The sequence below is a fragment of the Ascochyta rabiei genome, chromosome 12 (genome assembly GCF_004011695.2).
Source record: "Ascochyta rabiei chromosome 12, complete sequence".
Taxonomy (NCBI): Eukaryota; Fungi; Ascomycota; class Dothideomycetes; order Pleosporales; family Didymellaceae; genus Ascochyta; species Ascochyta rabiei.
Window position 1 is genome coordinate 262,742 of NC_082416.1, and position 26,150 is coordinate 288,891.

General features: G+C 54.8%; 9 protein-coding genes across 10 annotated transcripts, besides 24 other annotated features; 3 read left to right on the forward strand and 6 right to left on the reverse strand.

Moving 5' to 3' along the window:
- Positions 1-144: part of a mobile genetic element that runs on past the window's edge.
- Positions 145-172: a tandem repeat.
- Positions 173-496: a mobile genetic element.
- Positions 191-287: a tandem repeat.
- A 738-nt stretch (positions 497-1,234) lies between the features above and the next one.
- Positions 1,235-1,253: a tandem repeat.
- A 41-nt stretch (positions 1,254-1,294) lies between these two features.
- Positions 1,295-2,537, reverse strand: EKO05_0007174 (uncharacterized protein; the record flags this gene model as incomplete). Its single annotated transcript, XM_059636982.1, has 4 exons — positions 1,295-1,441; positions 1,502-1,644; positions 1,706-1,803; positions 1,861-2,537. 4 exons carry the CDS (start codon positions 2,535-2,537, stop codon positions 1,295-1,297), a joined length of 1,065 nt encoding a protein of 354 aa, XP_059492965.1.
- Positions 1,578-1,615: a tandem repeat.
- Positions 2,538-2,835: 298 nt separating the features above from the next.
- On the reverse strand, positions 2,836-4,215 carry EKO05_0007175 (uncharacterized protein; the record flags this gene model as incomplete). Its single annotated transcript, XM_059636983.1, has 5 exons — positions 2,836-3,027; positions 3,083-3,198; positions 3,256-3,362; positions 3,408-3,606; positions 3,660-4,215. The coding sequence occupies 5 exons, from the start codon at positions 4,213-4,215 to the stop codon at positions 2,836-2,838; spliced, it is 1,170 nt and encodes a 389-aa protein (XP_059492966.1).
- A 558-nt stretch (positions 4,216-4,773) lies between these two features.
- On the reverse strand, positions 4,774-5,778 carry EKO05_0007176 (Tethering factor for nuclear proteasome sts1; the record flags this gene model as incomplete). 2 transcript variants are annotated; one of them, XM_059636984.1, is made up of 2 exons in its annotated part: positions 4,774-5,633; positions 5,706-5,778. In XM_059636984.1, 2 exons carry the CDS (start codon positions 5,776-5,778, stop codon positions 4,774-4,776), a joined length of 933 nt encoding a protein of 310 aa, XP_059492967.1. The 2 variants fall into 2 exon arrangements, with proteins under 2 accessions (XP_059492967.1, XP_038792364.1); XM_038947605.1 differs by having other exon boundaries at positions 4,774-5,778.
- Positions 5,779-5,904: 126 nt separating this feature from the next.
- Positions 5,905-5,953: a tandem repeat.
- Positions 5,954-6,408: 455 nt separating this feature from the next.
- Positions 6,409-9,711, reverse strand: EKO05_0007177 (RNA helicase; the record flags this gene model as incomplete). The annotated part of the gene is made up of 3 exons (XM_038944551.2): positions 6,409-6,589; positions 6,641-7,203; positions 7,252-9,711. The coding sequence occupies 3 exons, from the start codon at positions 9,709-9,711 to the stop codon at positions 6,409-6,411; spliced, it is 3,204 nt and encodes a 1,067-aa protein (XP_038792363.2).
- Positions 9,712-10,190: 479 nt separating this feature from the next.
- EKO05_0007178 (uncharacterized protein) lies at positions 10,191-10,543 on the forward strand (the record flags this gene model as incomplete). The annotated part of the gene is made up of 3 exons (XM_059636985.1): positions 10,191-10,368; positions 10,420-10,452; positions 10,515-10,543. 3 exons carry the CDS (start codon positions 10,191-10,193, stop codon positions 10,541-10,543), a joined length of 240 nt encoding a protein of 79 aa, XP_059492968.1.
- Positions 10,544-10,859: 316 nt separating this feature from the next.
- Positions 10,860-15,097, forward strand: EKO05_0007179 (Putative elongator complex protein 1; the record flags this gene model as incomplete). The annotated part of the gene is made up of 8 exons (XM_038944519.2): positions 10,860-11,985; positions 12,035-12,127; positions 12,177-12,715; positions 12,762-12,915; positions 12,963-13,305; positions 13,355-13,596; positions 13,644-13,777; positions 13,826-15,097. 8 exons carry the CDS (start codon positions 10,860-10,862, stop codon positions 15,095-15,097), a joined length of 3,903 nt encoding a protein of 1,300 aa, XP_038792362.2.
- Positions 15,098-16,511: 1,414 nt separating this feature from the next.
- Positions 16,512-19,178, forward strand: EKO05_0007180 (uncharacterized protein; the record flags this gene model as incomplete). The annotated part of the gene is made up of 4 exons (XM_038944540.2): positions 16,512-16,571; positions 16,700-17,611; positions 17,661-17,801; positions 17,856-19,178. 4 exons carry the CDS (start codon positions 16,512-16,514, stop codon positions 19,176-19,178), a joined length of 2,436 nt encoding a protein of 811 aa, XP_038792361.2.
- Positions 16,624-16,647: a tandem repeat.
- Positions 18,855-18,921: a tandem repeat.
- Positions 19,179-19,472: 294 nt separating the features above from the next.
- Positions 19,473-19,518: a tandem repeat.
- A 1-nt stretch (position 19,519) lies between these two features.
- Positions 19,520-19,624: a tandem repeat.
- Positions 19,625-19,640: 16 nt separating this feature from the next.
- Positions 19,641-19,782: a dispersed repeat.
- A 71-nt stretch (positions 19,783-19,853) lies between these two features.
- Positions 19,854-19,887: a tandem repeat.
- A 261-nt stretch (positions 19,888-20,148) lies between these two features.
- Positions 20,149-20,180: a tandem repeat.
- An 83-nt stretch (positions 20,181-20,263) lies between these two features.
- Positions 20,264-22,131: a mobile genetic element.
- Positions 21,127-21,338: a mobile genetic element.
- Positions 21,130-21,338: a mobile genetic element.
- Positions 21,136-21,332: a mobile genetic element.
- Positions 22,132-22,172: 41 nt separating the features above from the next.
- EKO05_0007181 (N-terminal amino-acid N(alpha)-acetyltransferase NatA) lies at positions 22,173-23,260 on the reverse strand (the record flags this gene model as incomplete). The annotated part of the gene is made up of 3 exons (XM_038944574.1): positions 22,173-22,501; positions 22,634-22,805; positions 23,120-23,260. 3 exons carry the CDS (start codon positions 23,258-23,260, stop codon positions 22,173-22,175), a joined length of 642 nt encoding a protein of 213 aa, XP_038792360.1.
- Positions 23,095-23,114: a tandem repeat.
- Positions 23,260-23,295: a tandem repeat.
- Positions 23,296-23,919: 624 nt separating this feature from the next.
- EKO05_0007182 (uncharacterized protein) lies at positions 23,920-25,768 on the reverse strand (the record flags this gene model as incomplete). The annotated part of the gene is made up of 2 exons (XM_038944557.1): positions 23,920-24,664; positions 24,942-25,768. 2 exons carry the CDS (start codon positions 25,766-25,768, stop codon positions 23,920-23,922), a joined length of 1,572 nt encoding a protein of 523 aa, XP_038792359.1.
- Positions 24,704-24,905: a tandem repeat.
- Positions 25,590-25,636: a tandem repeat.
- Positions 25,763-25,800: a tandem repeat.
- Positions 25,801-25,954: 154 nt separating this feature from the next.
- Positions 25,955-26,150: part of a tandem repeat that runs on past the window's edge.

Consider the following 26,150-nt stretch of genomic DNA (forward strand, 5'->3'; position numbering starts at 1 on the left):
CTCTCTCCAGCAACACTAGACGCTGGTGTTGCTGGCCGTGACAGCTGCAAGACGACAGAATCCTTATCTAAAACACCCCAATTGCCAGGGGACAGCAATCGCAACAGCGAGTACAATTGTGCGCCCTAGGCCGCTGGCAGCAGTAACAACAACAACAACAACAACAACAACAGAGGCATAGCAATAGCGTTAATAATAACAATAATAACAATAAGATAGAGATGGCGATAGAGATAGCAATAGTGTTAATAATAACAATAATAAGATAGAGATAGAGATAGAGATAGCTAACGTGTTAATAAGGCCTTAGATAAGGCGTTAAATGTTGTATTAAGCGTTACAAAAGTTATATAAGACGTATCACCTTTAGCAAAACGCTCTAACAGCTATATTTGTATAGTAATTAAGCTATTTCAGGCACTTGGGCGAGGTGGCGCGTCTTAGCTGCCTTATAGGGGCGTACGTTACCATATATAGGGGTGCACGTTAACAACTCCCTTGTTGTAGTACCGCACTCTCTGTTAAACATGGGTTATCCTAGGCTCCTTTAGAATAAACCTCTGAGCCAGTTAGGTAACAATCGGGTAACGGTGCGGGGCTCTGCATATGCCAAGATATCAGAATCTTACCAGAATGCGTCTCTCTAGTAAACTAGTACTGTAGCAACATTAATATGCCCTATTGTGGCTCACTTTCAATACCTTACGATGTTCGAATCCTCCATCAACCCGTGCGCAACCTACTAGTATTAGTCAATCGTCAATCCCTCAGCCGCCACCGTTACCTAGTACTCTGTTAAGCCGGGGTAGCTAATATAGGTACCGTTGTGCTCACAAACACTCCTGCAATTATTTGCAGCCATTTTTAAATCACTACTTTAGCTGCAATTAATACGATTGTGATGCTAGAGAGTGACTAAAGGAGTGTCGTTAAGCGGTAGGCCGCCACTAGCGATCTAATTGGCCCTCGGCGACGTCCCAAAGGAGCCTAGAAGAGCCCATGTTCAACAGAGAGTGCGGTAGCTTGAGCAAGGAATTTTGGCGTTTGGTAAGACCGCAGTACATGCATCCGAAGGTGTGAATGTGAAAGTATCGCAGAAGACAGAAAGCATCGACGCCACGAATAAAAATCACCCAAGCCCAGCACGATACATCTACCAGCAGATGCCATATCCTCATCTAGCGATACACTCCGCAACAGGATCGAAAGAGAAGGCTCCACACGCCTAATGCAACCCCCCCCCCCCCCCCCCCATCGCTGTCACCTCACCGAAGAAGCCTGCCAGAAACCCCGCTCAGTCCTCCAGCACCACAAATGCCCTCTTCTTCGCCGGCCTGGTGCATATCCAGACTAGATCATCGTCGTCATCTCCAATGCTGGATGCAGCAGCAACGACATCCTCACGCTCGCGCTTAATGCGCACAAACGCCTCCCCGTGTTCCTGGTCACTGCGTCAGCATTGTAGCAGGCGTTGTCGAAAAAAAAAAAAAGAGGAACAGACTTTCGTCTTGGTCAGCGCGGCGATCAGCTCCTCGCGCGTCATGGTGTCGGGGTCGCGCGTGTCGAGTTCGAGTTTCGGTGAGAGGGTGGGCGAGCGGGAGGGCGAGGGCGGGCGTGGTATGACGCCGAGGGATTGGAGAGCACCTGATTTTGCCACGTCAATTCGCGCCCTGTACGAAAGAGGGTGGTTTTATTGGAGACGCACCTCTGGAGCGGTAGTGGAACGTGTAGGCTGCAAAGGGCGCGTCTTCCGTCTGGATCTCGTGGAATAGGGAGCTATGCATCGCTTGTGGCGCGGTCAAGCTGATGGAGATAATGTGATCAGTATGGCGTTCACCAGGGGAGATGTGGTGTATGTACCTTGCTTGGTGGGTGAGAACGTCGCCGAGCTTAGGTGCGTTTTTCTGTGCAATCTTCTCGCTCATGGGATCGCATTGGGTCAGTTCGAGCTGTGGCACGACGGTCGCGTGAAACTCGGTTTCGCCGATTATCTGGTAAAAATAGACTGTGATGCAGCCGATACCTTCGAGTTGGTGCTCCAGGTCTTGAATTGTGCGAGAACTACTATCATCTGCGCTACGGTCAGTCTCGAGGTAGTAGAACGGCGATGCATCGTACTTGCCAATTTCCAACTCAGAGAAACGAAAAGACTGGGCGAAGCTTTGTCTATCCTCCTTGTATATCGTCTTTGCGTATTTGTACCCTTGGACGTTGTCTTTGTCGCCAGTCTCTCTAATCGGTGCATGCAGGTAAAAGCCGTCGAGCATGACGGTTGCGTGGATGGCGGCAGTTGACTCGAAAGGTGGCCTGAGTAGCCAGCGAATAGAGAACTCCGCCCCAGAAGGTACCTCGATGTATCTCGTGACTGAGTCGTCGAAAGCTCCGTGGCCAGCAGTGGTGGTGTCCTCGTCTTCGTACTCGTGCTCGGGTAATGCGATATTGTCAACTTCGATGGTGACCTCGAGGCCCGGCATTGATGGTATGATCGCCATTTTGAGGAAAGAGAAGAGTGTTGAAGCAGATAAGATGGAGTTCATGGGGCGAGTGAAAGTCACCTATGAGTCGGGGCAAATGGCGGCGTCCGGGGCTTGCGTTGCAGGTGAGCGATGTACAGGTGAGGTAGATATCAAATGCTGCAAGACCAGGTGATTGAGCTTCAGTAAGACTCGGACTACATTATTTAGACTACCAAAGTAAAGAAAAGCGCCATCTCCAGAGCTGTTGTCATTGTATCATGACCTTCATAAGCTTCATGTACCCGCCGCAAAGTGTTGGAACCGTGAAAATCGTGAATCACTCTGGCTGCACCAAAAGGTGTGCACCGTTCAGCTCCGCTCAAGTCAGATCGATCTCTTCCATGCCATCCTTGTTGGTGTTGGTCGGATAGGTCTCACGTCGCCGCTTCGTTGACACAACCAGTAGCTCGTCGTCGTCGGTATTGTCCGGGAGTGCGCTACTTCTCTCATTAGGACGTTCGCGCTTGACGCCCGCTTCTTGCTTTACAGTGCGAGATGCAGCATCCCGTACCTGCGCGAAGTTAGACAATACCAGATATCAAACATCGAAGGAAGATTGAACGTACCCGCTGTCTACGGACGAGCTCCCGTAGCTCCTCTGGGCTAAGCGCGTCGACGTCTTTGTCCTCTAGTGGCACTGGGGTGGGGCTTCGTGGGATGAGCAGAAGAGATTTGAGTGCATCTAAGTAACATTAGTGGCCTGTTCGAGGAGGAAAAAGTTGCGGGTTGGCTTGTTGACCTCTAGAGCGGTACTTGAAGGTGTACGTCCCGAAAGGCTTTCTTTTGCGGCCGACGTAGTCACACCTACATGTTGAATACGGAGCTCTGACTTGTGGAGCTCGAAGGCTGCATTAATTAGCAAATGGACGAAGATTCATCGAGGCCGCTTACGATATCTGATGCGATAGCGTTCTACCCTTGAGTGCCTTCTCTGGGATTTTCCCGACTTGTTCGATCTTGTTTGGTAAAGCCTGGTCGACTGTGGCTGAGGGACTCAGATTCTTGACAAAATAAGCCTTCACGGTTATCTCGCCCATTTTCTGGATGTCCTGCATGATGTTTTTTTCCAGCTGACCGGCCTTGTTCTCATCTGTCAATGGTCAGCACTGTTGCACAGAGTCTAGACGTAGTCAAGGTACTGACCAACAGTGAGCGCGGCAAAACAGAATTTGTGAAGAAAGCTTTGACCGTTGATCATCGAGGTCGCTCCTTCGATGGTGGAGCTATAGGAAGGATCATTGAAGTGCTTTTGTTGTGCAAATTCGCTATCAGTGTACTTCTGGTCAAGCCAAAGCTCGAACAAGATCGTATACTGAGGCCATGGTTTTGTGATCGTCCAACGGACATGAAACTCTGCGCCTGAGACAGCTTCGACGTACTTGGTCATGACGGTACCGTTTGGCGCATCTTCATCATCCTCGTACTCTTGCAGGGCCGCTCCGTTGCATACGACGGACACTTCAATGGCAGGCTGGGATGGAAGGACTGCCATGGCGAAAGCTAACCTAGGATGTTGCCAGCATACGATGAGACCAGGGCGACTGTGGGAGGTGTGGGAGCTTGGAGGTTGAGAAGGCAGGCGAGGGTGCAGGTGAACTTGGGCGCCGGCGCAAACAAGCCAAAAGTGGGGCAAACGCGTTGTCACGCGGATCACCTTCACCTTCACTCTCATGCTGTGCTCATCTGCAGGTCTAAACATCACGGCGAGCAGGGAGTGGCGTATGACCGACTCTTTCGTTTCCGTTGTGCTACTGTCCGAGACCCTCCACCATTCGATTACACACGACAGCCATACACTAGCAAACTAGCAATACAAACGAATCTATCTGCTGTTCCTGCGCGCTGCGCGCGCCCAAACCACCCTGTAGGCTGGCAATGATTGCAGAACATTACGCCGAAAGAGGTGGGATAAGCCCAGGAACCTCTAAAATCGCGTCCAATACGCCAGTAATGACAAAGGAAAGACCCAACCGCCTAATGCTGTTGTGCGGTGGTATGTAAGTAAGAGAGAAAAGGAGACGCTATGCAAGTCATGACGGTAAAAATGAACCTCCATGCAATGGTGATGTTTGTTGTGTAGGCGGTGGGTGATTGACCAAGTTTGGCAATCATAATTTCGAATCGAGATGCGAGGCGGTGCACAAGCGGGCGGAGGCCTAGCCTCTTCAGCTGCCGGAAAAGCAGGTGTCGACCTCGCTGAGATGGTGCAGGGATTCCTCGTAGCGGCAAGCGGCGGGGTATCCTGGACCGTGTCCATCTACCAGGCTCCGATGCTAGCAGAAGAACCGAGACCATAGCTGCCGTTCAACAGTTGCTGTCGAATAGACATGGCATCGGCTTGTCCCGCAGCCGCAGCCGCAGCCGTGGGTGTCTCGGTGGCCATCCAGCCCAGGCCCCCTCGCAATTCGTTGACTGCATCTTGCATCTTGCCGCCTGAGATGTCATTGTGCTTCGCAATCTTCTGGTCCCACCCTCCGTACAGCAACTGCATGCCGCCGGCTTTCTTGGCAGCCTCGCGGATGACCATGGCCCAGGCTTTGGCCATCTCCTCGTAAGCCTCCTGCTTGTGGCGGTTGTGCTGGTAGGTGTGCCAGTTGGGCAGGCGGTGGATGACGTCGGTGGCTCCGTCGAGGAAGGCGAGCGATGTGGCGGCTTGTTGTTCGTTCGGCGGGAGGAAGTGGGGTGTGAAGTCTTTCATCGACTCAAGAAGGTCAATGAGCTCACGTCGTACGCGGTTGTAGGCATAGTCTGATGACGAGCTGCCGCCGAATGGGAAGGCGGCCTGGAAGGCGGATTCGTACTTGGACAGCACCTCCAGCGTAGACTGGGTGCTTGGCCGAGGCGCCGTGGTGACCACCTCGTTGCCGATGTCTGGGTGGCGCTGGCATATCGACTGCAGGAGGTTGCGCATGTCGTCAGGGGACAGCGTCTCGAGAAGGCGGGGTAGCGGGAGAGGGCGGCCGGAGATGTTGGAGCGCATTCGCTTCTGCATCGAGCGAGGCGGCGGTCTCGAGGAGAGAGCGGGGGAGCTGGACGGTGACTGGGACATGCGCTCGTCCTCGATGTCGTCGTCGGCTTTTCGCTTGCGGCCAGACATGGCGGACGGGGGCGAGAGGACTGGGGGCGTCTTGTCAGCCGTTGCAGGGCGGTGGGGGTGGCAGGGGTGGCAGGGGTGGCAGGCAGACGCACTGTTGCGGATGGGCGAGTAGCGGTTGTGCAGCTGGTGTGGAGCGGAGGGGAAGCTTTGATTGATGTCGCACATGGCGGCCGCCCGGCAAACAAAGTGAAGACGCCCTGTCGGCGTGGTCGGCAGTCGGATCGATAGCGCGAGGAGTGGCTCGCCGGCGGTGACGGGCGGTGCGGCGGTTGGCGGTTGGCGGCGAGAGGCGTGTGTGGGTGGGCGTGGGCGTGTGTGGGTGGGCGTGGGTGCGTGCGTGTCGTTGTTGTTGTTGGAGGAGAGCGACAAGAGACAAGACAAGACGAATGTCAAGGTCCACGCTCCTGCGAGCCTTCAGGCCGTGCGCCACACCGCCCAATCATGTCACATGTCTCGGTCAGAAACACTCCCAGCACGGCAACGGGCAACACATCCATCAAGCAAGCAAAAACGGCACATCGGGGGATCCTTCACCGCGAAAGTCGACGGTCTCAGATGGAGTGAATTTCTATCCAGATAGCAATCGCGCCGCAACGCCGTTGGGTGTGCCCTGCGCCGATGCATCCCTCGTGCGCCTGAGACACGGGTATGCTCCTGTGGCGTCGACGTCTACCATGCATCGAGAGAAGCAGCGCTGGAAAGAGCAACCAAACGTACCGTGAGAATGTTGAACATGCTATACAAATCCCTCGTCGTACACACAACCGTCCAAGGCACGCTGGCCTGGCGCCCGAATCAGAGGTACAAGGACTGGGCTGCCACCAAGTCTCGTCGGACCAGCTCGAGCGCGGCGGTGAACTTCTGCTCGAGCTCTTCACTGCCCATCACTTTGGCGGCCTGAGCGATCTGCCGCAGCAGCTCTTCGAGCCGTCGGAACAGGCGAATCAGACTGCCTTCGTACACATCCGTCATTTTGCTGCGAATCGATTAGTGCTCTCTTCTCACGCCCAGGGACAGTCCGACGTACCAAATCTGAGCAAACGTTGCGCCCTTGGACCACGCAAAGACAACATCCATCAGCTCGTACTTGAACGTCTTGAGGTACTCTTCCTCGTTGACCGTGAGCTTGCTCTCCTGCGATATCTTCGCAATCACCCTGGCTTGCTGCTGGATTTCGCGGTACGGCTTGGCAAGCTCCTCCTTCAACGCTGGAACTTCGCTGCTCTTCTCTTCAAAGATGAAGCAACTCAAACAGGCAGCACACTGCTCTGGTGTGAGCTCGTTGAAGAAGCGATTGAACAGCAACTCGCTGAGGACGAGTTCGTCACCGGTACTGATCTCGCAAGCAACGCGTGCCTTGAGCTGAACCACGTCGGCTTCGTCAATGAAGCCTAGACGTCGCAGCACTCGCTTCCTGCTCTTCAGCTCGTCGAGCTGGATGACAGACAGGGCGTCGGCAATCTCCTTCTTGATCTGCTTGATCTTGTCCGTAAGCGCCATCTTGGTCGCGTACTGCCGGTACAGCTCCGGCAATCTGGGCGAGTTGTGAAGAGGGTTCGACAAGAGGCGAGACTCAAGCACCTCGATTTTCTGTGCACGTTAGCGGATAGCCAGAGCAGAGGAAGACACTTCTGTTACCCTCAATAAGCGCTTGAAGCTTTCATCTGTAATCTTCATGTTCTCAATAGGGTCGAGAATGGCGATACCATCCGGGAAACGCTTCCTGACTTCATCCAGCGCCTTGCGAACGCCGTTCTTCTGTTCAGTCGACTTCAGCTCGTTTGGCAAGAAGACACGCAGATGTCCTATCGACTCGATGCAGCTCAGTAAGACGGGTACGACCTCCATCTTACCCTTCTCTCCTGCGGGTGGTGGGCGAACGCCTGGTGGCAGCCCGTCGTTTGCCTGTGGTGCGAATTTGCTATCGCTCGCGACCGACAGCAACACATCGACAACATACGACTCTTGTGGTTGCAGACTCTCACCCTTGTTGGCCCTCCTGGGCGTGAAAGCGACAACAGCACCCCACCCAAAGTCATGGTTCTTGAACTTGATCTTGACTAAGCGACCAGCCTGCAAGAACGGGAGGCAGTAATTGGGATGCATGATGACATCGCGCATGTCTTTGGTGTGGCTGTCCAGCTGCTGTCGCAGGTTGTAGTAGTCCTTGACCGTGGCCTCGTCGGTGATGACTGTGCTGGCCTTTTCATTCTCGAGCTCTCCAAGCTGCTTCTCCAAGCTAGACACACCAGCCGTGTTCTGGAACTGGAAGAAACAGCGCTCCAGCATAAACTCCGGTGAGATGCCTTCGACACGCATCAGGTTCAGAATCATGTTGTATCCCAGATAAAACGCAGAGTTCAGGTTGTCTTGCTGTCCACGAACAATCTCCTTTGCAACGGCAGGGTCCATCTGCTGGTCGATCATCATAATGACAATACCACGGTCATCGAGACCACGACGACCAGCACGACCAGACATCTGGATGAACTCGGACGGGGTCACCCATCTCTGAGCCACACCATCGAATTTGCGAACACTCGTGAAGACGACGGTCTTGGCCGGCATGTTCAGACCAATGGAGAAGGTTTCGGTCGCGAACAGGACCTTGATCAGACCCTCCTGGAACAGAATCTCAATGGTCTCCTTGAGGATGGGCAGTAGGCCCGAGTGATGAACGCCAATACCTCTTCGCAAAAGGGGAAGAATGTGCTGGATCTGGGGCAAAGCACGGTCCTCTTCCGACAGCATCTCAATGGCGCTGCTGAAGACCTTGGAGACCATGGCTTTCTCCGAGTCATCGTTGAACGAAAGCTGGCTCATGGACAGGGCATAGTTCTCGCAGTCGCGCTTGCTGAAACTGAAGACAATGACTGGGTTGTAGCTCTTGACCATGATCATCTTGACGATCTTGTAGATGTCGGAGCCTTCTTTGTTGCCGCCAGTGTTGGTCTTCTTGTCCTTGCCCTTGCCCTTGCGTTTGGCGAGGAAGTCGTTGGCGGCGGATCCGGCCTTGTCTGCGATCGACGTCATGGCCTTCTGGAAGTTCTCCTCTCGGAACACGCCCTTCTCGTCGACGACCAGGTGGATACCGTCTGCACCCTGGGGGAAGAAGTAGTGCTGCAGGGGCGTCGGGCGGAAGTCGGTGTAGACGACGTGGCACGGCTGGCTGTGTGTCTTTGTGATCCACTCGGCGAACTGCATGGCGTTGGGGATCGTGGCGGACAGGAAGACGTAGCGGACCTTGTCTGGCAGGAGGATGATGGTCTCCTCCCAGACGACACCGCGCGACTTGTCACGCAGATAGTGGACCTCGTCGAAGACGACCCAGGCGACTTCGCGCATGATCTCGGAGCCGCGGTACAGCATGGAGCGCAGAATCTCGGTGGTCATGACCAGGCAGGTCGCGGTGGGGTTGATGGTGACATCGCCCGTCATGAGGCCAACGTCGCCGAACTCTGCCATGAACTCGCGGTACTTCTGGTTGCTGAGGGCCTTGATGGGGCTCGTGTAGATGACTCGCTGGTTGTTCTTCAGACACTGCGCGATGGCGTACTCGGCCACGACCGTCTTGCCGGCCGAGGTGTGCGCCGAGACCAAGACGCTCTCGTTGCGCTGGATCGAGGCAATCGAGACCTGCTGGAAGGGGTCGAGGGTGAAGGGCCACACGCGTGCAGGCTCGGCGGGGGCCTTGTGCCCGGAGATGGGGACGTAGTCGTAGTCGGGCGGGAGCGAGACCTGGTGGCGGACCTGGTGCGAGAGCACGACACCCTGGCCGTCCTGCACCGTCTGGGCCTGCAGGCCGGCGGCGGCGGCGATCTCGCGCGTCTGCTCCGTCTCGAAGTCGTCGGTGACAATGGCCTCGGGCTCGACGTCGCGCTTCTGCCGCTTGAGGTGCTGTGGCGCAGCGCTGCCCGTCTCGTTGTCCTCGGACGGCCCGTCGCTGCCCGCTGCCGGCGCGTCTGACATGGGCGAGTCGGCGACGGGCGACTTGACGGCGCCGTTGGCCTGGCGCTTCTTGGTCCGCTTGCTTTTCTTGGGCGCGTGCTGTGCGGCGCCGGCGGGCTCGCCATCGAAGACGTCGAAGAGGTCGTCCATGGCGGCGGTGGAGAACGGGAGCTGTCGCGGTGGCAGAGAGGCGATGGGTGCCGGGTCCTTGGGTGCAGGGTCCTTGGGTGCAGGGTCCTTGGGTGCCGGGTCCTTGAGTGCCGGTCCTTGAGTGCCAGGTCCTTGGGTGCCGGGTCCTTGGGTGTCGGGTCCTCCTCCCTGGTGTGCGCCGTGTCGAAGCCTGCACACGCGTGAGGCTGTCGTGGTGGGATCAGGCGATGCCCGTGACGTTGTGTGGGTGGAGATCTAAAAAGTTCACGGCCGGCGCGCGACAGCAGCTCGGGCGTGTCGGGGCATCGGTGCATCGGTGCTTCGGCGCTTCCCGGCGCTTGGCGCTCGACCAGCTGCTGGCGCGCCCTCGTCAAACCGCATCACTCCACCGCGCCCGACTCCTCTGCCCTCCACCACCACCGCCAGAGTACGCCCGCGCCCGCGCCCGCGCCCATTGCCCTCCCCGCTGACTCCCCAAGATGCTCGCCCGTGCCGCCTTCCGCGCCGCCTCGGCCCCCACCCTCGTCGCCCGCCGTGGCTTCCAGTCGACCCGCGCCCGCCTCTCCAGCCCCTACCACTACCCCGAGGGCCCCCGCAGCAACCTGCCCTTCGACCCGCTGAAGAAGGGCTTTGCCTTCAAGTACTGGGGCTTCATGGGTGAGCCTGGCGCGCCGTGGCGAGGGGAATGACACAGGCTAACCGCAGCAGCTACCGGCTTCTCCCTGCCCTTCCTCCTGGCTGGTAAGCTATCTCCCGTGACGGCGTCTCGGGCGCGCAGTCTGCTAACCGCGCCCCCTCTACAGTCTGGCAGACAAAGAAGAACAAGCCGTAAATGCTTCGACACGAATCATGGACACGGCGTGAGGGCTCTGGGAGATGGGGGAGGGAACCTGTAGCATAGGTGGAGATCCCGACGACAACTGTACTAGACACAACAGCATCAATTTCATTGCCTGTCACTACTGCCGCACTTGTCCGTCTCGTAGCTGTCGCTGCTGCGCCGTTGCCACACGTGCGTACCTTCGTGATGATGCGGTCTTGGCGCTGAACCACACTAGCGTGAGTCGTACCTCGAATGAAAATTGTTTGATTTCCACCATCGTGCCAGGCGAACTGGGAGATTGCCAGACCCACGAAAACGTAGAAAGATGCGAAACCTCAAGATCGTGGGCAGGGCGCTCCTGCAGTTCTCGGGCGAAAATCCCCTGCCCCTCACTGCCACGGCCTGGGACGCCGCATCGAACTCGTTGATATGCGCCTTTGGACCATCCGAGTCACGTGCTGCCATGGAGCTCAAACGACTCCACTACACACGCAGCGGTGCCGAAGAGCGACTGGAGAGCATAGCCGCGTGGGATGCACCGTGCCCGCTGCCGTCGCTTACACACGACTCGGTAGCAAGCTTGCACCATTTCGCCGACACATCGACGACATGTCTGATTCTAGCTGGAGGCGACATCATCCTAGTCAGAGAAAACCCGCTCTCGAATGAAGACCTGGTCGAGATTGTGGGTTCGGTCGACGCCGGTATTTCTGCTGCAGCATGGTCGCCGGACGAGGAACTTCTTGCCATCACCACCCAGGCCGACACACTTCTTCTGATGAGCCGGGATATCGAAAACATCGCAAGCATCACGCTCGCACCGGCGGATGTGAATGTCTCCAACCACGTGTCTGTCGGCTGGGGGAAGAAGGAGACGCAGTTCAAAGGCAAAAGAGCCAGAGCACTACAGGATCCCACTGTGCCCGAGCATATCGATGCAGGAGAGTTGAGTCCGTTCGACGATCGCTCTGTCACCATCACTTGGCGAGGAGACGGTGCGTACTTTGCCCTCACCAAAGTCGAGCAGGAGCAGCGCCGTATGATTCGAGTGTACTCGCGAGAGGGCCAGCTGGATAGCGTAAGCGAACCAGTCGACGGACTTGAGGGTGCACTCAGTTGGCGCCCTTCTGGAAACTTGATCGCCAGCGTACGCCGCACCAGCGAGAAGCTAGAAGTCGTCTTCTTTGAACGCAATGGTCTTCGCCATGGCCAATTTGATTTACGCCTCACGCAGGAAGAGCTTGCTGGTTGGAAGTCACCGTTGACTGTAAAATGGAATAGCGACTCGAGTGTGCTGGCCGTATCGTACGCAGACAGAGTCCAGCTGTGGACTATGAGTAACTACCACTACTACCTCAAACAGGAGCTCACCTTTCCGTCGCCAGCACGCCATACGCCGTTGTGCTCATGGCATGCCGAGCGACCTCTTGCGGTCGCTGTTTCGACGCCAGGTTTGTACATCTCGAGTCATATGGAATCTCTCTCACATTTTATATCTAGAAGCACTGCAGATCGTTGAGTTCCTGTCTACTACTGCGGTCGGCTCAGTCGCACCACCAAACGACTACGGGCTCGTTGCTTCGATTGATGGCTGTAAGTGGACACGTGCGCGCGCTCTTCGATATTGTACTAACGGCAGAAGTGTCGCTGAAGCTCACACCACTAAGAATCGCAAACGTGCCACCACCCATGGCGTTCTGCACGCTGTCACTAGAACGCAAGGCCATCGATATTGCGCTTTCCCAGTCTGGCACTCGGCTTGCAGTGCTCTCAGATGACAGCCTGGCAGTGTATGAGCTCGACGTGACCAAGAGACCTATATCGAAACCATCAATTCTGTGGCGAAGCCATGCACTCGCTGGAATACTACCACGTCATGTCAGTTTCGTTGGCGATGATCAATTGTGTGTTTTGACAGATAGCTGGCATGAAGACGAGAGCTCGCTCTGGAGAAGCGAAGGCGAAGAGCTTCTTGGACGCTATCCTATCGTAGAAGCAGACGATGCATCGTCTCTCTTCAGTGGTGTAGACTACCAAAATCTCTACGTACAATTGCAGAACGGCGCGTTGCACCAGGTCGACACGAAGGAGATGTCTTTCAATCAGCCAGCACAAACCACGTTAGTGCAAAAATTTCCGGCGTTTGCGCCCGAGGCTAGAATCATCACCGTCGATGGACATGTGAGTAGACTATATGGAGGCATGTAAACTTCGCTAACCATCAAAGGACATTGCATTTGGTCTCACCAAAAGTGGTGTGCTATTCGCCAATGAACGCGTTCTCGTCCGCAACTGCACCTCGTTCGTGGTCACGCCAGCTCATCTCATATTCACGACTACACAACACCTTCTCAAGTTTGTGCACTTGGCGACTATAGATGGTAATCAACGCTCCTGATGGGAAGGGTGTCAAGCTGACCATTGCCAGAACTCGAAGTACCAGGGGACGAGCCGCAAACGGACGAACGCTGCCGAAGCATCGAACGTGGTGCGAAGCTGGTGACGGTCATGCCAACAACCTACTCTGTCGTCCTGCAGATGCCACGAGGAAACCTAGAGACCATCTACCCTCGAGCGCTCGTGCTCGCAGCAATTCGACGCAGTATCGAGGCTGATCAGTACAGCGAGGCGTTTTTTGCTTGCCGCAACCAACGTGTAGATATGAACATCCTCCATGATCATGACTCGGAACGCTTCATGAAAAGCATCGAGTTGATTGTCACTCAAATCAAGAAGGTTGAGCACATTGACCTGTTCTTGTCTCAGCTTCGGTAAGCTCATGTTGCGGGTAGTGGTGGGCTCTCCGACTAACAACTTTAGTAATGAGGATGTGTCAGAAACGATGTACCGCGAGACTCTCAAGACGAAGGACCTCGTGAGCAAGCCGAAGCTTTCGCAAGAACAGGTGGCCAACAAGGTCAACCGCATTTCTGATGCATTCCTTGCTGTGCTCGAGCAACAGCAGTACAAGGACGAACATCTGCAGAACATCATCACCGCTCATGTGTCCAAGGTGCCACCTGCGTTGGAGGCCGGGCTGGAGATGATTGGAAGATTGCAGTGTGAGTGGCCACCTCTGAGTTGCTGTTCACAAGCTAACGAACGGCAGCGTCCCAGGACCCTCTTACAGACAAAGCTGCTGAGCACATCTGCTTCCTTGCTGATGTCAATCAACTTTACGATACCTCCCTTGGTTTGTATAATCTGGATCTCGCTTTGCTTGTCGCCCAGCAGTCACAAAAGGTATGAGACCCGCACTGTTAAATAACTAGCTACTGATATGCCCGCCAGGACCCTCGAGAGTACCTGCCTCATCTTCAGTCTCTGCAAGACCTCCCTGACATCCGACGGAAGTTCCAAATCGATGATCAGCTCGGCCGTCGCGCCAAAGCACTCGCGCACCTCAAGGAACTCCAGGCATTCGACGAAGCGCAAGACTACATTCAGCAACATGTCTTGTACACCGAGGCCTTGGCCATGTATCAGTACGACACAGCATACCTGAAGAAGATTATGCGTCTCTACGCCGAACACCTCAGCAGCACAAACAAGCACGAAGAAGCTGCCTTCGCCTACGAATACCTCAACGACCACGCCTCAGCTTGGCCCAGCTATCGATCCGCTAACCTCTGGCGCGAGGCTCTCTCGTCTGCAACACTGGCCGGCGTCTCTTCTGAGGAACTCTTAGATCTCGCTTCCTCACTGGCCGAGGGCCTCAGCGAGTCGAAAGACTATTCTTCCGCTGCAACGATAACCCTCGACTACCTCTCTGATCTGCCTTCTGCAGCAAGACTGATGTGCCGCGGCCACCACTTCGCCGAGGCCACGCGGCTAGTCATCCTCCGCCGTGATCCTTCCCTCATAGAATCTGTCATCGATCCGTCTCTCATCGAGCGTAGTGCAGACATGACGGAGTTCCTCGCCGACATGCGGTCACAACTGCTCGCTCAGGTACCTCGTCTGCAGGAACTGCGAACCAAAAAAGCCGACGACCCAATGGCATTCTACGATGGCATGGACGGCATTGACAACAACATACCGGACAACATCTCGCTCGCACCCACCGATACAACAAGCGGAGGCACTTTTATGACGAGGTATACGAAGCAGACTGGTACGGTAAACACGACCGCGACACGCAAAACCAGTAAAAACAAGAGACGCGAGGAGAGGAAGAGAGCCAAGGGCAAAAAGGGCACTGTCTACGAGGAGGAGTACCTCGCAAACTCTATCGAGCGTCTCATCGAACGCATAAACAGCATGCAAGACGAGATCCGACGCTTGATTGAGGGGCTGATGAAGAGGGGCATGAGAGAGCGTGCCGACGCGGTGAGTAGAGCGCACCAGGACGTTGTAGAGCGGTGTAGAGAGGCGGTGCGCGAGATGTACCCTGTTGATGTGGAGGCGAAGAAGGCAGAGGATGGTGTTGAGGCTGCTGGCGTGAATGGAGAGACGCTGAGGCCGACGGGTGGTGACGCCACGCTATGGGATAGTCTGCAGGAGGTGGAGAGGAAAAGAGTCGCGCCGATTGTCAAGGGGGTTGACAGGTTAAGTTTGCTTTGATGAGTCTGTTTGAAAGACTGCGTATCCCAAAGAGATTGTTATACTCTAGCCACGTTGCGACGCATCTCTCCCGTTCGTGAGACATGACTTTCTATCCAGACGCAGGGAAGAGGCACTGCACAACCACGTGCACGAACCACGTGCACAACCCACCCACGTATAGGTACTACCATCTCGTCAACTCACGCAATCACTCCAACTCCCTTGTGTCCCATACACTTGTACAGCACCGTCTTCCATCAGCTGTCTTGTACGTGGGGCGCAGACGGTCCGGGTAAGCAACTCGGACCGCAACGCCCAAACGACTCGATGGAAATTCACATGTCGCAATAGGCCACGGATTGACCTCCGGAAAGTGGCAACGATGCGCTCCGGGAGATCAGACCCTGTTCCTACCCACTCCCCACCAGCACCTGAAGCTCACCCAGACTCTCGGAAAACTATCGGGGTCTCAAGCTCCACCAAGTCGCGAGTTCAAACCATGTCCGCACCCGTCACACGCGTCCACATGGTCGAAACAGCGGGGATACCGGCGTGCTGTTACTACGCGCGACGCGGGACCCAACGTCAAGGTTTCGAAAAGCACTCGTCGTTCAAAAGGCCAGCGTCGCCCACGCGCAAAGTTTCGGTTTGGGCTGAGAGAAGCACGCGATCTAGACTGCGTGGTGGACGCTGTCAGGGTCTACTCCCACGCTGGGCGCGACGTCATACGGGTGCTTTCTCATCCGCGCTGCGAGATGCAATCTTGGTGTCAGCTACCAACACTGCCTGGAGTGGACATGTCGTGCTGGCGATCAAGCTCTACACGATATTTGATCCCAGATGGCATGCTTGTTATTTGGTGTTTCCATCCTCCCGGCACGGAAGGAGCCGAGTCAAGTGCGGAGATGTTGGCTAACCGCTTACCGGCGCCGATCACGCGAACAAGGCCAGCGCCTAGCCTCCCGTTCCATGCTGCCACTGACCAAAGGCGTCACCATGATTGGCCTCGGTAACTTGGTCTCATCTCGACCTTGGGACTCTGCAGATCAACGCTCCAGGCACGACGACGTTTGGGACGGAGCCGAGCTTCCCAGATCCATCTCATCTTCATGTCTACATGTCGATCTGCCCCAGCACTCTCAGCTGCGGTTTGTGCGCATTTGGAGAGACAGCGATTCGATCCCGCTTGATCGGGCCTTCGAGTCTCATCTTCGGTCCCGGTCCTGGTCAAAGCAAAGCAGGCGACGCAGCGTGAGGAGGAGAAAGGCTACTAGACGCGTTTCGCGTCACGCTTCTCAGCTGGGGAAGCCCGTTGCAGAGCCTCAGCCACCCACGGACGTCGCTGCTCTATATTGTTATAGCATCTCTCCCACATACTCGCCGGGTTCATATCGTTACCAATTTCGTCGACTATACCTCTTTCAGTCGCACCATGTCGTATCGCGGTCGCCCTAGTAGAGGGTGTGAGCCTTGTAGAGCTCGGAAAGTCAAGGTAAGATCCAGTCAGCCCTTTTCATCTGCCGGTGGCTGAATGGTTTATTTGATCCTTCCTTCCTTCATTCCTACCTGTGGCGGCCGCTGCTCATCTGCTAGGACACGTCACTAACATTTCCGACCTAGTGTGATGAGACGAAACCTGCCTGTAACCGGTGCAGCAAATCAGGCCATGAATGCAAATATCGCGATCAGGCAGATCTTCTCTTCCGAAACCAGACTGCGTTTGCTGCGCAGAGGGCAGAGGACTCGTGGAGAAAAAGATCAAAATCACACCAACGTGCGCTCAGTGACAGTGGCAGCGGCCAGAGGTCTTCTCTAAATGACAGCAGACCAACAATTGAACGCGCCCGCCACGCTTCCGTGAGCGGTGCTCGACGTTCATCGGAAATCATCCATCACGCGCATACGTATGTTGTCGATGGGTCTTCGTTTAATGACAACACACCAACAATCGAACGGGTCCGCCACGCTTCCATAAGCAGTGCTCGCCGTTCATCAGAAATCACTCATCACGCGCATACGTATGTTGTCGATGGGTCTTCGTTTAATGACAACACACCAACAATAGAACGGGTCCGCCACGCTTCCGTAAGCGGTGCTCGCCGTTCATCGGAAATTATCCATGAGGGGCATACGTATATTGTCGATGGTGCTCCAGCTGTCTCCCCTTTTGACGACCTTTGCATTGCACCGGAATTGGCTCTAGACCTGCGTCGTCTGGCTTACGAACGGTTCTTGTACGACTTTGTTATACTCGAGTCGCCGAATCATCCATCAAATGAGCCGTCGGATGCATTGTGGAGCTTCATCCCTGTGTTGTACCAGAGAGCCGCCGAGGACTCGTGTGTGGCGACTATCATCAACGCTGTCGCTTACTGCAACTTTGCACATCGATGCAACGCACCTCAAGCTGCGACGCTAGGGGAAGAGGCCTTGAGCCGAGGTACGGTCTTGTTGTCGAAGATGATCGCGGACAAGGAACAAGCAGTCACTGACGAGGCGCTATGTTCGGTATATCTAATGGGAGTGTACGAGGTAGGCAAGTGCGGCTCGCAGCATCGAACAACTGCTGACGCGGATGCAGAACATCAGCTCTCAACAACGACAGGGGACTTACATTGCTCATTCAAACGGTGCGAACGCTTTGTTACACATGCGTTCCATCAAGCAGTACTACAGCAACTCGATCTCCGCCAGATTGTACGAGGTAGCATACTCGCAAATGGTAGATTCCCACTTCTCCTAGTTCAATCCTTTCATACAACTGACAGCCTGACAGCTGCTTGGAAACTTACATGCCGGAAAGCCACCCCCACTACCGGTGAACAACGCTATCGATGTCAGACAGCATTTGCCCAGCATGTACAACCAGTCTGGTCTTTTTGTGATGCAGCTTATACACCGGGAGGCGAGACTGCACGCCAAGTGGCACGAGATCAAACAGAGCGCCAACCCGCCTACTACGCGGAGAGATCTCGCTGAGCTACTGCAAGCCGCGCTGGACCTGGATCACAAGTACCAGGCGTGGGAGGGTACCCTACCGCTCATCTGGAGATATCAGATGATGCCCAATACGCCCGAGACTCGAGCCACCTACGACAGCAAGTGGCAGAAGCTTATCTTGAACAGCCGGGGCGCGCCAGAAGAGATCCACTCGTACTCGAACCTCAAGAGATGCTGGGTCTGGGGCTTCTACCGCACCAGCCGCATGTTCCTGCTCCGCGATCTGCTCGAGATGCTGAACTGGATGTTCCGTCTCCCAGAAGCCGACCTTGTGACCGCCGGGCCCCTTTCCCCCAACTTCGCCAGCCCGTTTCCGCTGGAGAACGAAGTCTCGCCCGTCACATTTGACAGCGCAGCGCTCCGCATCCACCACTCTTTCGCAACGGTGCACCTCGTCAACACCATTGAGAAGAGCTGCTCCGCCATACTAGGGAGCTTCACGGTCCCCGTGTACGGCAAGTTGTACGAGGACGTCATGGGCATGCGAGGCTACGTCAACCTGTGGCCGTTGGGCATCATGGACGCCGTGCTACGATCCGGCCTCGTCCCCGACTCACAAGCCCACGCCAGTCCGCCCAGCACGGGACAGCACTCGCCGCAGCCCCAAGGCTCGCCGGCCCCCGTGCCAGACGTGCTGATGCAGAACATGCACCACCCGTATCCAACTCCACCGTACCAAAGCCGCAGTCCCGCCAGCGTCAAGCAAGAAGAATTCCTCCCGCTGATCCCCGAGGCGCCGCACGAACACCAGTCCCTCTCCCACTCCCACCCATGTCCACAATCACAATCACAACCACAACCACACCCCAGGCGCGACTCGAAAACAACACCCATCTACAACCCGGCCATGCCCAAAACCCACGTCTTCGACTCATCCGCCCCACACCCGTACGACCACCCAGTGCCCCTCCCGTCGCTGGAGTACGAGATCACAAGACCGCGGGCTATGGACGTGGCCGCGCGCAGGGAGTGGCTGAACTGTCTGCTATACTACACCGCTACGGATCTGGGGATCAAGAAGGGCCTGTACGTTCCGCTTACCGAGGGCATGCTGCCGACAGTCAGCGCCAAGGTGAATGCTGCGCTGGGGCGGTACTAGGACGGGAACAGCGTGCATCATGGGTGAAGGTGCGAGCGATTCCTCCGGTGCGTCGGCACCGCGTTGGGCTGTAATGTGCACGCTGCTCTACGCACCGTGTCGAGTAATAAGACACGCGGCGTAAGAAACAGGATTTTCATCTTCTGCGCCGGCGGAGTTGCATAACATTACTTAGATATCGTATAGACATGATATAGACACAAACTGGGATACGACAGGACACGATATGGGATACCACTGCACGTTGTAAGCTGGCTAGCTTTAAGTACTCTGTCTATGAATTACGTAGTTGTACTTCTTCTTCTTCTCCTTCTTCTTCTCCTCCTCCTCCTCCTTCTTCCTCTCTACATCTCTACATCTCTACATCTCTACATCTCTACATCTCTACATCTCTACATCTCTACATCTCTACATCTCTACATCTCTACATCTCTACATCTCTACATTGCTAGACTCTCAGCCTCAGACTCTCAGCCTCAGGCATGTGGTGCGTCCACCTCTGACCTGTGATACCAACAAGTACTGTTCTAGCCACAGGCTCACTATCCAAGTGAGCATTGTCACCTTTTAGGCACGCTTGGCACGGTAGGCAGAGCCGTGGCCTTGACATACATCCCTGCATCTCCCTAGTAGATAGATTCTATTATCTAGCATCTCGCGGTTCTAAAAGTCGGTAGTTGGTAGTTGGGAGTTGGGAGTTGGGAGTTGGAATACCTATCTAGCTTAGATGCTAATAGTATATGATGTTTAAGGGATAAGGGATAAGAGATGGGAGATGATGAGTTGAAAAAGAGATGACGGGTTTTAAAGGAAAAGTAAGAAATTCTGCATGTCTAAAGTGTTTTAACTATCTGGGAAATAATTATTACTAGGGATTGATGTTGTAGAGTAGCTGGCTTCTACTTCTTAGTTACCTTTACTGGATTTGTAATGCTTCTCTAGCTTCTAATTAGTGCCTTCTGTAGCTGTATACTTTAAACTACTTTACTTTACATTTTCTTTTTTTTTAAACTATGCTATCTCTTACTAATGTTATGTAGAGTCCTAGACAGGGTTGTGTAATATATAAAAAGTAGGTATTCTTATAACGTACCCCACGGGCGAGCCGCTCAACGGGCGAGCCGCTCACTTTTGCTAAGCCCCCACCAAACTTCTCCTCCTACACCAATGTCTTCTTAACAACACCATTTAGACGCGTTAAAGGAAGCTCAGATACAGCTTGCGCTCCAGGCTCTTAAATAAGACGCAAATCTCTCTTAGCAACGCGCTGCAGCTATCTACAGGGTCCCTTAAAAGACACTAAGTAACTGACACACAGGACGACCTTTACGCGCAGATTCTATAGCTAACTTACAGAAGCTGGACAATAATAAGAAGGAGGTAATTATTAAGCATGTTCTTAAGCTAGATGCGCGAGGATTTTCCCCTTAGCTCTTAGATGTAGCTACTATGGCTAATTCTTTGCGCGCTAAGCGCAATCTAGGCCCTATTAGCGTAAACTGGCCTAGTACGTTTGTTAAGCAACACCTAGAGCTTAAAGTCAAGTTTAATTACAAGTACGACTATAAGAGAGCCCTCTATAAGGATTCTAAGGTTCTATAGGGCTAGTTTAGCCTAGTAGCTAATATTAAAGCTAAGTATAGCATCTAGAATAAAGACATGTACAACTTCGACAAGACAGGCTTTATAATAGGCCAGATCTCTCTAGGAGCAGTTGTTACAGCTTTAGAACGACGGGGTTGGCTAAAGGCTATCTAGCCAGGCAACTAAGAGTAGGCTACGGCTATAGTGAGCATTAATGCCAAAGGATAGGCTATTCTGGCCTTCCTTATCTTCAAAGCCTACTACTACCTCTCTGCCTGGTACAAAGAAGAGGATCTGCCTTACAACTAGGTTATTGGAGTCTCTAATAACAGCTGGACTACTAACAAGCTTGGTCTTAACTAGTTAAAGCACTTTAACAGGCATATAAAGGAGCGTACTATTAGCACCTACTATTTGCTTATTATTAATAGTCATAAGAGCCACAACTCTCTTAAATTCCAGCAATACTGCAAGGATAACAAGATTATTACTCTCTGTTTGCCTTCTTACTTATTACACCTTACACAGCCCCTTAATATAGGTTGTTTTGCTGCTTTAAAGAAGGCGTATAGGCGCTAAGCTAAAATACTTATATGCAACTAGATTAACTAAATTATAAAGACAGAGTTCCTGCCATGCTTTATACGCGCCTATAATGCTGCAATTACTTCTAAGAACATCTAGGGAGGGTTCTAAGGTGCTAGATTAGTCCTATTTAACCTAGACCAGGTTATAATGGCCCTTAATGTGAAGTTGCGCACTCTATCACCACCACTACCTGTTAACAACAAGCTCTGGCAGTCGCAAACCCTAAGCAACACCCTTAAACTTAGGTCGCAATTAATACTTATAAAGACAAGGATTTAGAGGCATATAGATAGTTCGCCTACCTCTATAGTTAAGGCGTTTAAGAAGGTAGCAAAAGGGGCAGCAATAATTGCGCATAAGCTAGTGTTGGCGCAACAGGAGATTACTTAGCTTTAAGCTACTAATAAGGCAGCCACACAACAAAAATCACACAAAAGAAAGCAAGTTTAGGCAGAAGGGACCCTAACAGTTAAGGATAGCCTGCAATTAATAACTCTAAAGGAGTTTGGGGCGCGTAGTAATGGGAAGAAGGCAAAGAAGCAGGTGCGCGCTGAAGGAGGTGAGCCCTCCCAAAGACGCTGTAGACAGTGCAATCAGACAGGACACAACGCGCGAACGTGTCAGAAAGAGGTAGAAGTAGTTTCTAAATAGTATTACAGGCCATACTGCACTTTACAGCACCAAACTAGGTTGTTTTGGGCCATAATAGGGTGGAGTTTGGTAGGGGCTTGGCAAAAGTGAGCGGCTCGCCCGTTAAGCGGCTCGCCCGTGGGGTACGTTATTGATAGTGTTTTAAGTTGCCTAGCTACAACATTAGTGGAATCACGCAGCAGCCACCTCACGCTTCTCAACCACCTCAACCAGATCCGCAACGCCCCTCTGCCTCCCAATCGCCACCTTCTGCAGCCTCTCGCTCCCAACCGCCTCGCCCTCGTCTTTGCCTGCGCTATGCTCCTCGTCAACGTCGCGCGGGATCTTGGACAGGTCCATGCGCATGCTGTACGCGTCCTCGCCGTCGGCGTAGTACTTTGCTTCGACCTTGTCGACGCTGAAGCCGAGGGTTTCCTTGTACAGGTTTAGGGCTGCGATGTTGGACATGCGCACGTGTAGGGAGACGTATTGCGCGTCGAAGGTCTCGGCCATTGCGCGTTCTGGGGTTGTTAGTGGGGAGGGGAGAAGAGAGGGGAGGGAGAGGAGAGGAGAGAGGGAGGGAGAGAGGGAAGAGAGGGAGGGAGAGAGGGAAGAGAGAAAGAAGGAGAGATGGGGAAAGAAGGGAGACGTACGACTCTGACGCATCAACTTCTCTGCGAGACCAAGGCGGCGGTGCGTTCGCATCACAGACAACGAGGTGATGTGGCCGTGCGGGATGCCGTCGGCCGGGTCTTCTTCCATCTTAGCCAGCACGTAGCCTACGATTTTGGGAGGGTCGTAGGGTGTCTTTGGCGGGCGGGAGACCTGGGTGTGGTCAGCGTGGTGGTTAGATTTCGTTGTTGGATTGTTTGAACGCGGGAGGGGTTTGTATCGCGAGCTGGAGCTGAGATGCGAGGGGTGGAAATCCAATGCGAACATCTCATCACTCCAAGAAGGACGGTGAAGCATTCCCCATCATCACAGCTTGGAACTCAACACAGCTCTTCTCAGATTTTCTTGCTTTCGGCTCCCCTCCATCCCATTCCCTCCCCAAGAACAGTAGCTCCTCCTGCTTTCACCTCTCCTCCCTCCCACTCCCCTCGCAAGCGCAATGAAAGAAAAAAAAAAAAAAAACTCACATCCACAGCCACATAGCTCAGCTGCGGCCAACTCATAGCATGATAGAGATAGTACTTGCAAAAGTAGTTCTCGGGCAGATTGGTAATGTTGGCGAGCTGCACGTGCGGAATGTCCGAGGGGCGGAGGACGCGGATATCCATTTTTTTTCTTTTCTTTTCTTTTCTTTTCTTTTCTTGGTCTTTCGGCCTGGGTCTAGCTCTTGACGTCCGGGTTGAGGGGGATTGGGTCGAGGCGCGGGGGTTGCTGATGTTTGGTGGTTGATGGGGTGGTGGTGTGTGGATTCGTTGATGTTGCAGTGGAAAGTTGGGTGTGCGTTACGTCAGCGGGAAGTAGAGTGGGGCGGCGAACGTCGAGAGGTGCGCGAATACATGGGGGATTGAGGCACTGCACAGGATGCTGGTGTGGAAGTGCGGTTTTTGTTGTAACGCGTAGATATTCTGCACAGGATGCTGATAGAGAAGTGCGGTTTTTGTTGGGTAGTGTGTAGATATTCTGCACAAGATGCTGATAGAGAAGTGCGATTTTTGTTGGGTAACGCGTAGATTTCTGCACAAGATGCTGATAGAGAAGTGTGATTTTTCGATAATGATTCCATCTTTATATACAATTGCACGGGATGGGCCTGCACGAACTACAAGATAAATAGGAACATGAACAGAGCTGAACCAACAGCAATTCAAGACCCAGACATGGCCTGGCATGTCGACTATTCACAAACGCCATCGCTATGCAGCGACCCACATGGGTATCATAAACAGCAGATCCTCCTCGTAACATTCATCGTGGCTGAACACGACGACTACATCAACCCGCCCAGCACGACCTTGCCGACGCCGCCGACCTCGCCCCTGACGCCTGCGCGACAGCTCTCCTCAAACTCACGGACGACGCCGGCGAGGATGATCTTCCTGACGCGGGCGTCGGCCTTGCTGAAGAGATCGCCGACGGTGGTCGGCACGCCCTGGCCGGCCAAGGCGACGCTCTCGGGGGTGGACAGCATGCTGAGCATCTTGGTGTAGCAGTCGATCAGGACATCGCACAGGGTGGCAAAGGTGCTGAAGAAGTCGGGGTCGAAGGGCAGAGACGGGGTTTGTAGGTAGAAGTAGGTCTCGTTGGGCAGCAGGTCGTCGGTGGGCGGGGAGTCGACGTGGAAGCCGCCGGCGGTGGAGTCGCTGCCGAAGGAGGTCTGTGGTGTGAGGAGGGGGAAGTCGCCGGTGGCGGAGCTGCTCCGGCGGCCTTTGCCGCCGAGGTTTGCGCGCTTGAACATGTGCGGGATGCGAGCGCGAGAGAGGGAGCCGGGGGCGGAGCCGTCGGGGGGGTGGATGGACTGGTACTGCTCGAACTCGAGGAGCAGGGCGTTGAGGGCGCGCAGGTATTCGGCGGGGGAGTTTGCGTGCAGGTCGAGGATGGTGGGCAGGCTGAAGCCAAGGAGCAGGTAGTGGGTTGCGCGGCGGGACTGGTTGCGGGGGGTGAAGGAGGGGAGGCGGGCGAGGTCTGTTTTGGAGAAGAGGAGGGTGTTGAACCAGTAGATGCGTCCTTCGTGGCTGTGTTTGTCAGCCAGTGAAGGGATGGAGAGGGAGGGAGAGAGATGGAGAGATGGAGAGGGAGAGAGATGGAGAGATGGAGAGGGAGAGAGATGGAGAGATGGAGAGATGGAGAGATGGAGAGATGGAGAGATGGAGAGATGGAGAGATGGAGAGATGGAGAGATGGAGAGATGGAGAGATGGAGAGGGAGGGAGAGAGATGGAGAGATGGAGAGATGGAGAGATGGAGAGATGGAGAGAAACATCAGAGAAAGAGAAACGAAGAGAGAGACGCACGCTTTGCGCAGATAATCCAGCGTGGAAATGCGCTTCGAGGCGAGCTCGTGGATGTGCTGGAAGACAAGGTTGGGGTTGGCGCCGGCGGGGGCGGGGATGGGGGCGGCCGGAGCTAGGGCGGTGGTGCTCGGCTGGCGGTGGGGGTGCTGGGTGTCCTTGTGGGAGGGCGGGTGGCGGATCTGGAGGGGCACGGCCATGGCAAAGGGCGTCTTGGGCTTGTCGAGGGCGCTGAGGGGCGCCTTGTCGTAGTGGTGCAGGGCGCCGGGGTCGGGCTTGACGTTGTCGCTGCTCTTGGCCTTTGTGCGGGCAAAGGTGGAGATGGAGAGGGTCGGGCGCGAGGCGGAGATGGGCGCGGCGGCGGGCATCCCTTTCTCCGGCGACGGGGAGAGCGAGTGCATGGTCGAGGCCGAGGGGTTCCTCTTGTGGTGCGACGGGGCCGAGGCGGCGCTGCGCAGGGAGGTGGAGCGGCTCCTCCGCAGCTGCAGGCCGACGGTGCTGGAGAGGCTGGAGATGCTGTGGCGCGACGCGGGCATGCGGTGGTGTGGCGTCGTGGGCAGTCTCGCGGGGGGGTTGGGGTTGGATTGGCTGGCGGTGGGAGGGGTTGTGTCTGGCGGAGGGGGAGGGGGAGGGGGAGTGGGCGGATGGGCGTCGTGCTCGTGCTCGTGCTTGTGCTTGTGCTCGTGCTCGTGCTCGTGTTCGCGGATGGGCGAGGCGGGCTCGAGGTGCAGCGTGGGCGGGATGGACGAGCGCGAGGGCTTGTGTCTGGATTTGCCGCCGAAGAAGGACGGGCGACGGCTGAAGACGCTGTTGGAGTTGTTGGAGTCCATTCCAGGTCCAGGTCCAGGTCCACGCCCACGTCGACGCACGGTGGGACGGCGCTGGCGGGAAAATCAGAGGCCGGGCATGGCTGCTGGTCGAGGGGCGAGGGTCGAGGGTAGGCAGGGCTACCCAGGGCACGTATAGGTAGTCTCGTGTAGGTACACCGTCGTGACGGACTGACGGTGCAGAGCGCCACGAGACGAGACAGGACAGGACAGGGCAAGACAGGACAGGACAGGGCAAGACAAGTCAAGACCAGACAGTCAAGACCAGACCAGACAAGACCAGACAAGTCAAGACTAGACAAGCCAGACAAGTCAAGACTAGACAAGCCAGACAAGTCAAGACCAGACAAGCCAGACAAGTCAAGACCAGACAAGACCAGACCAG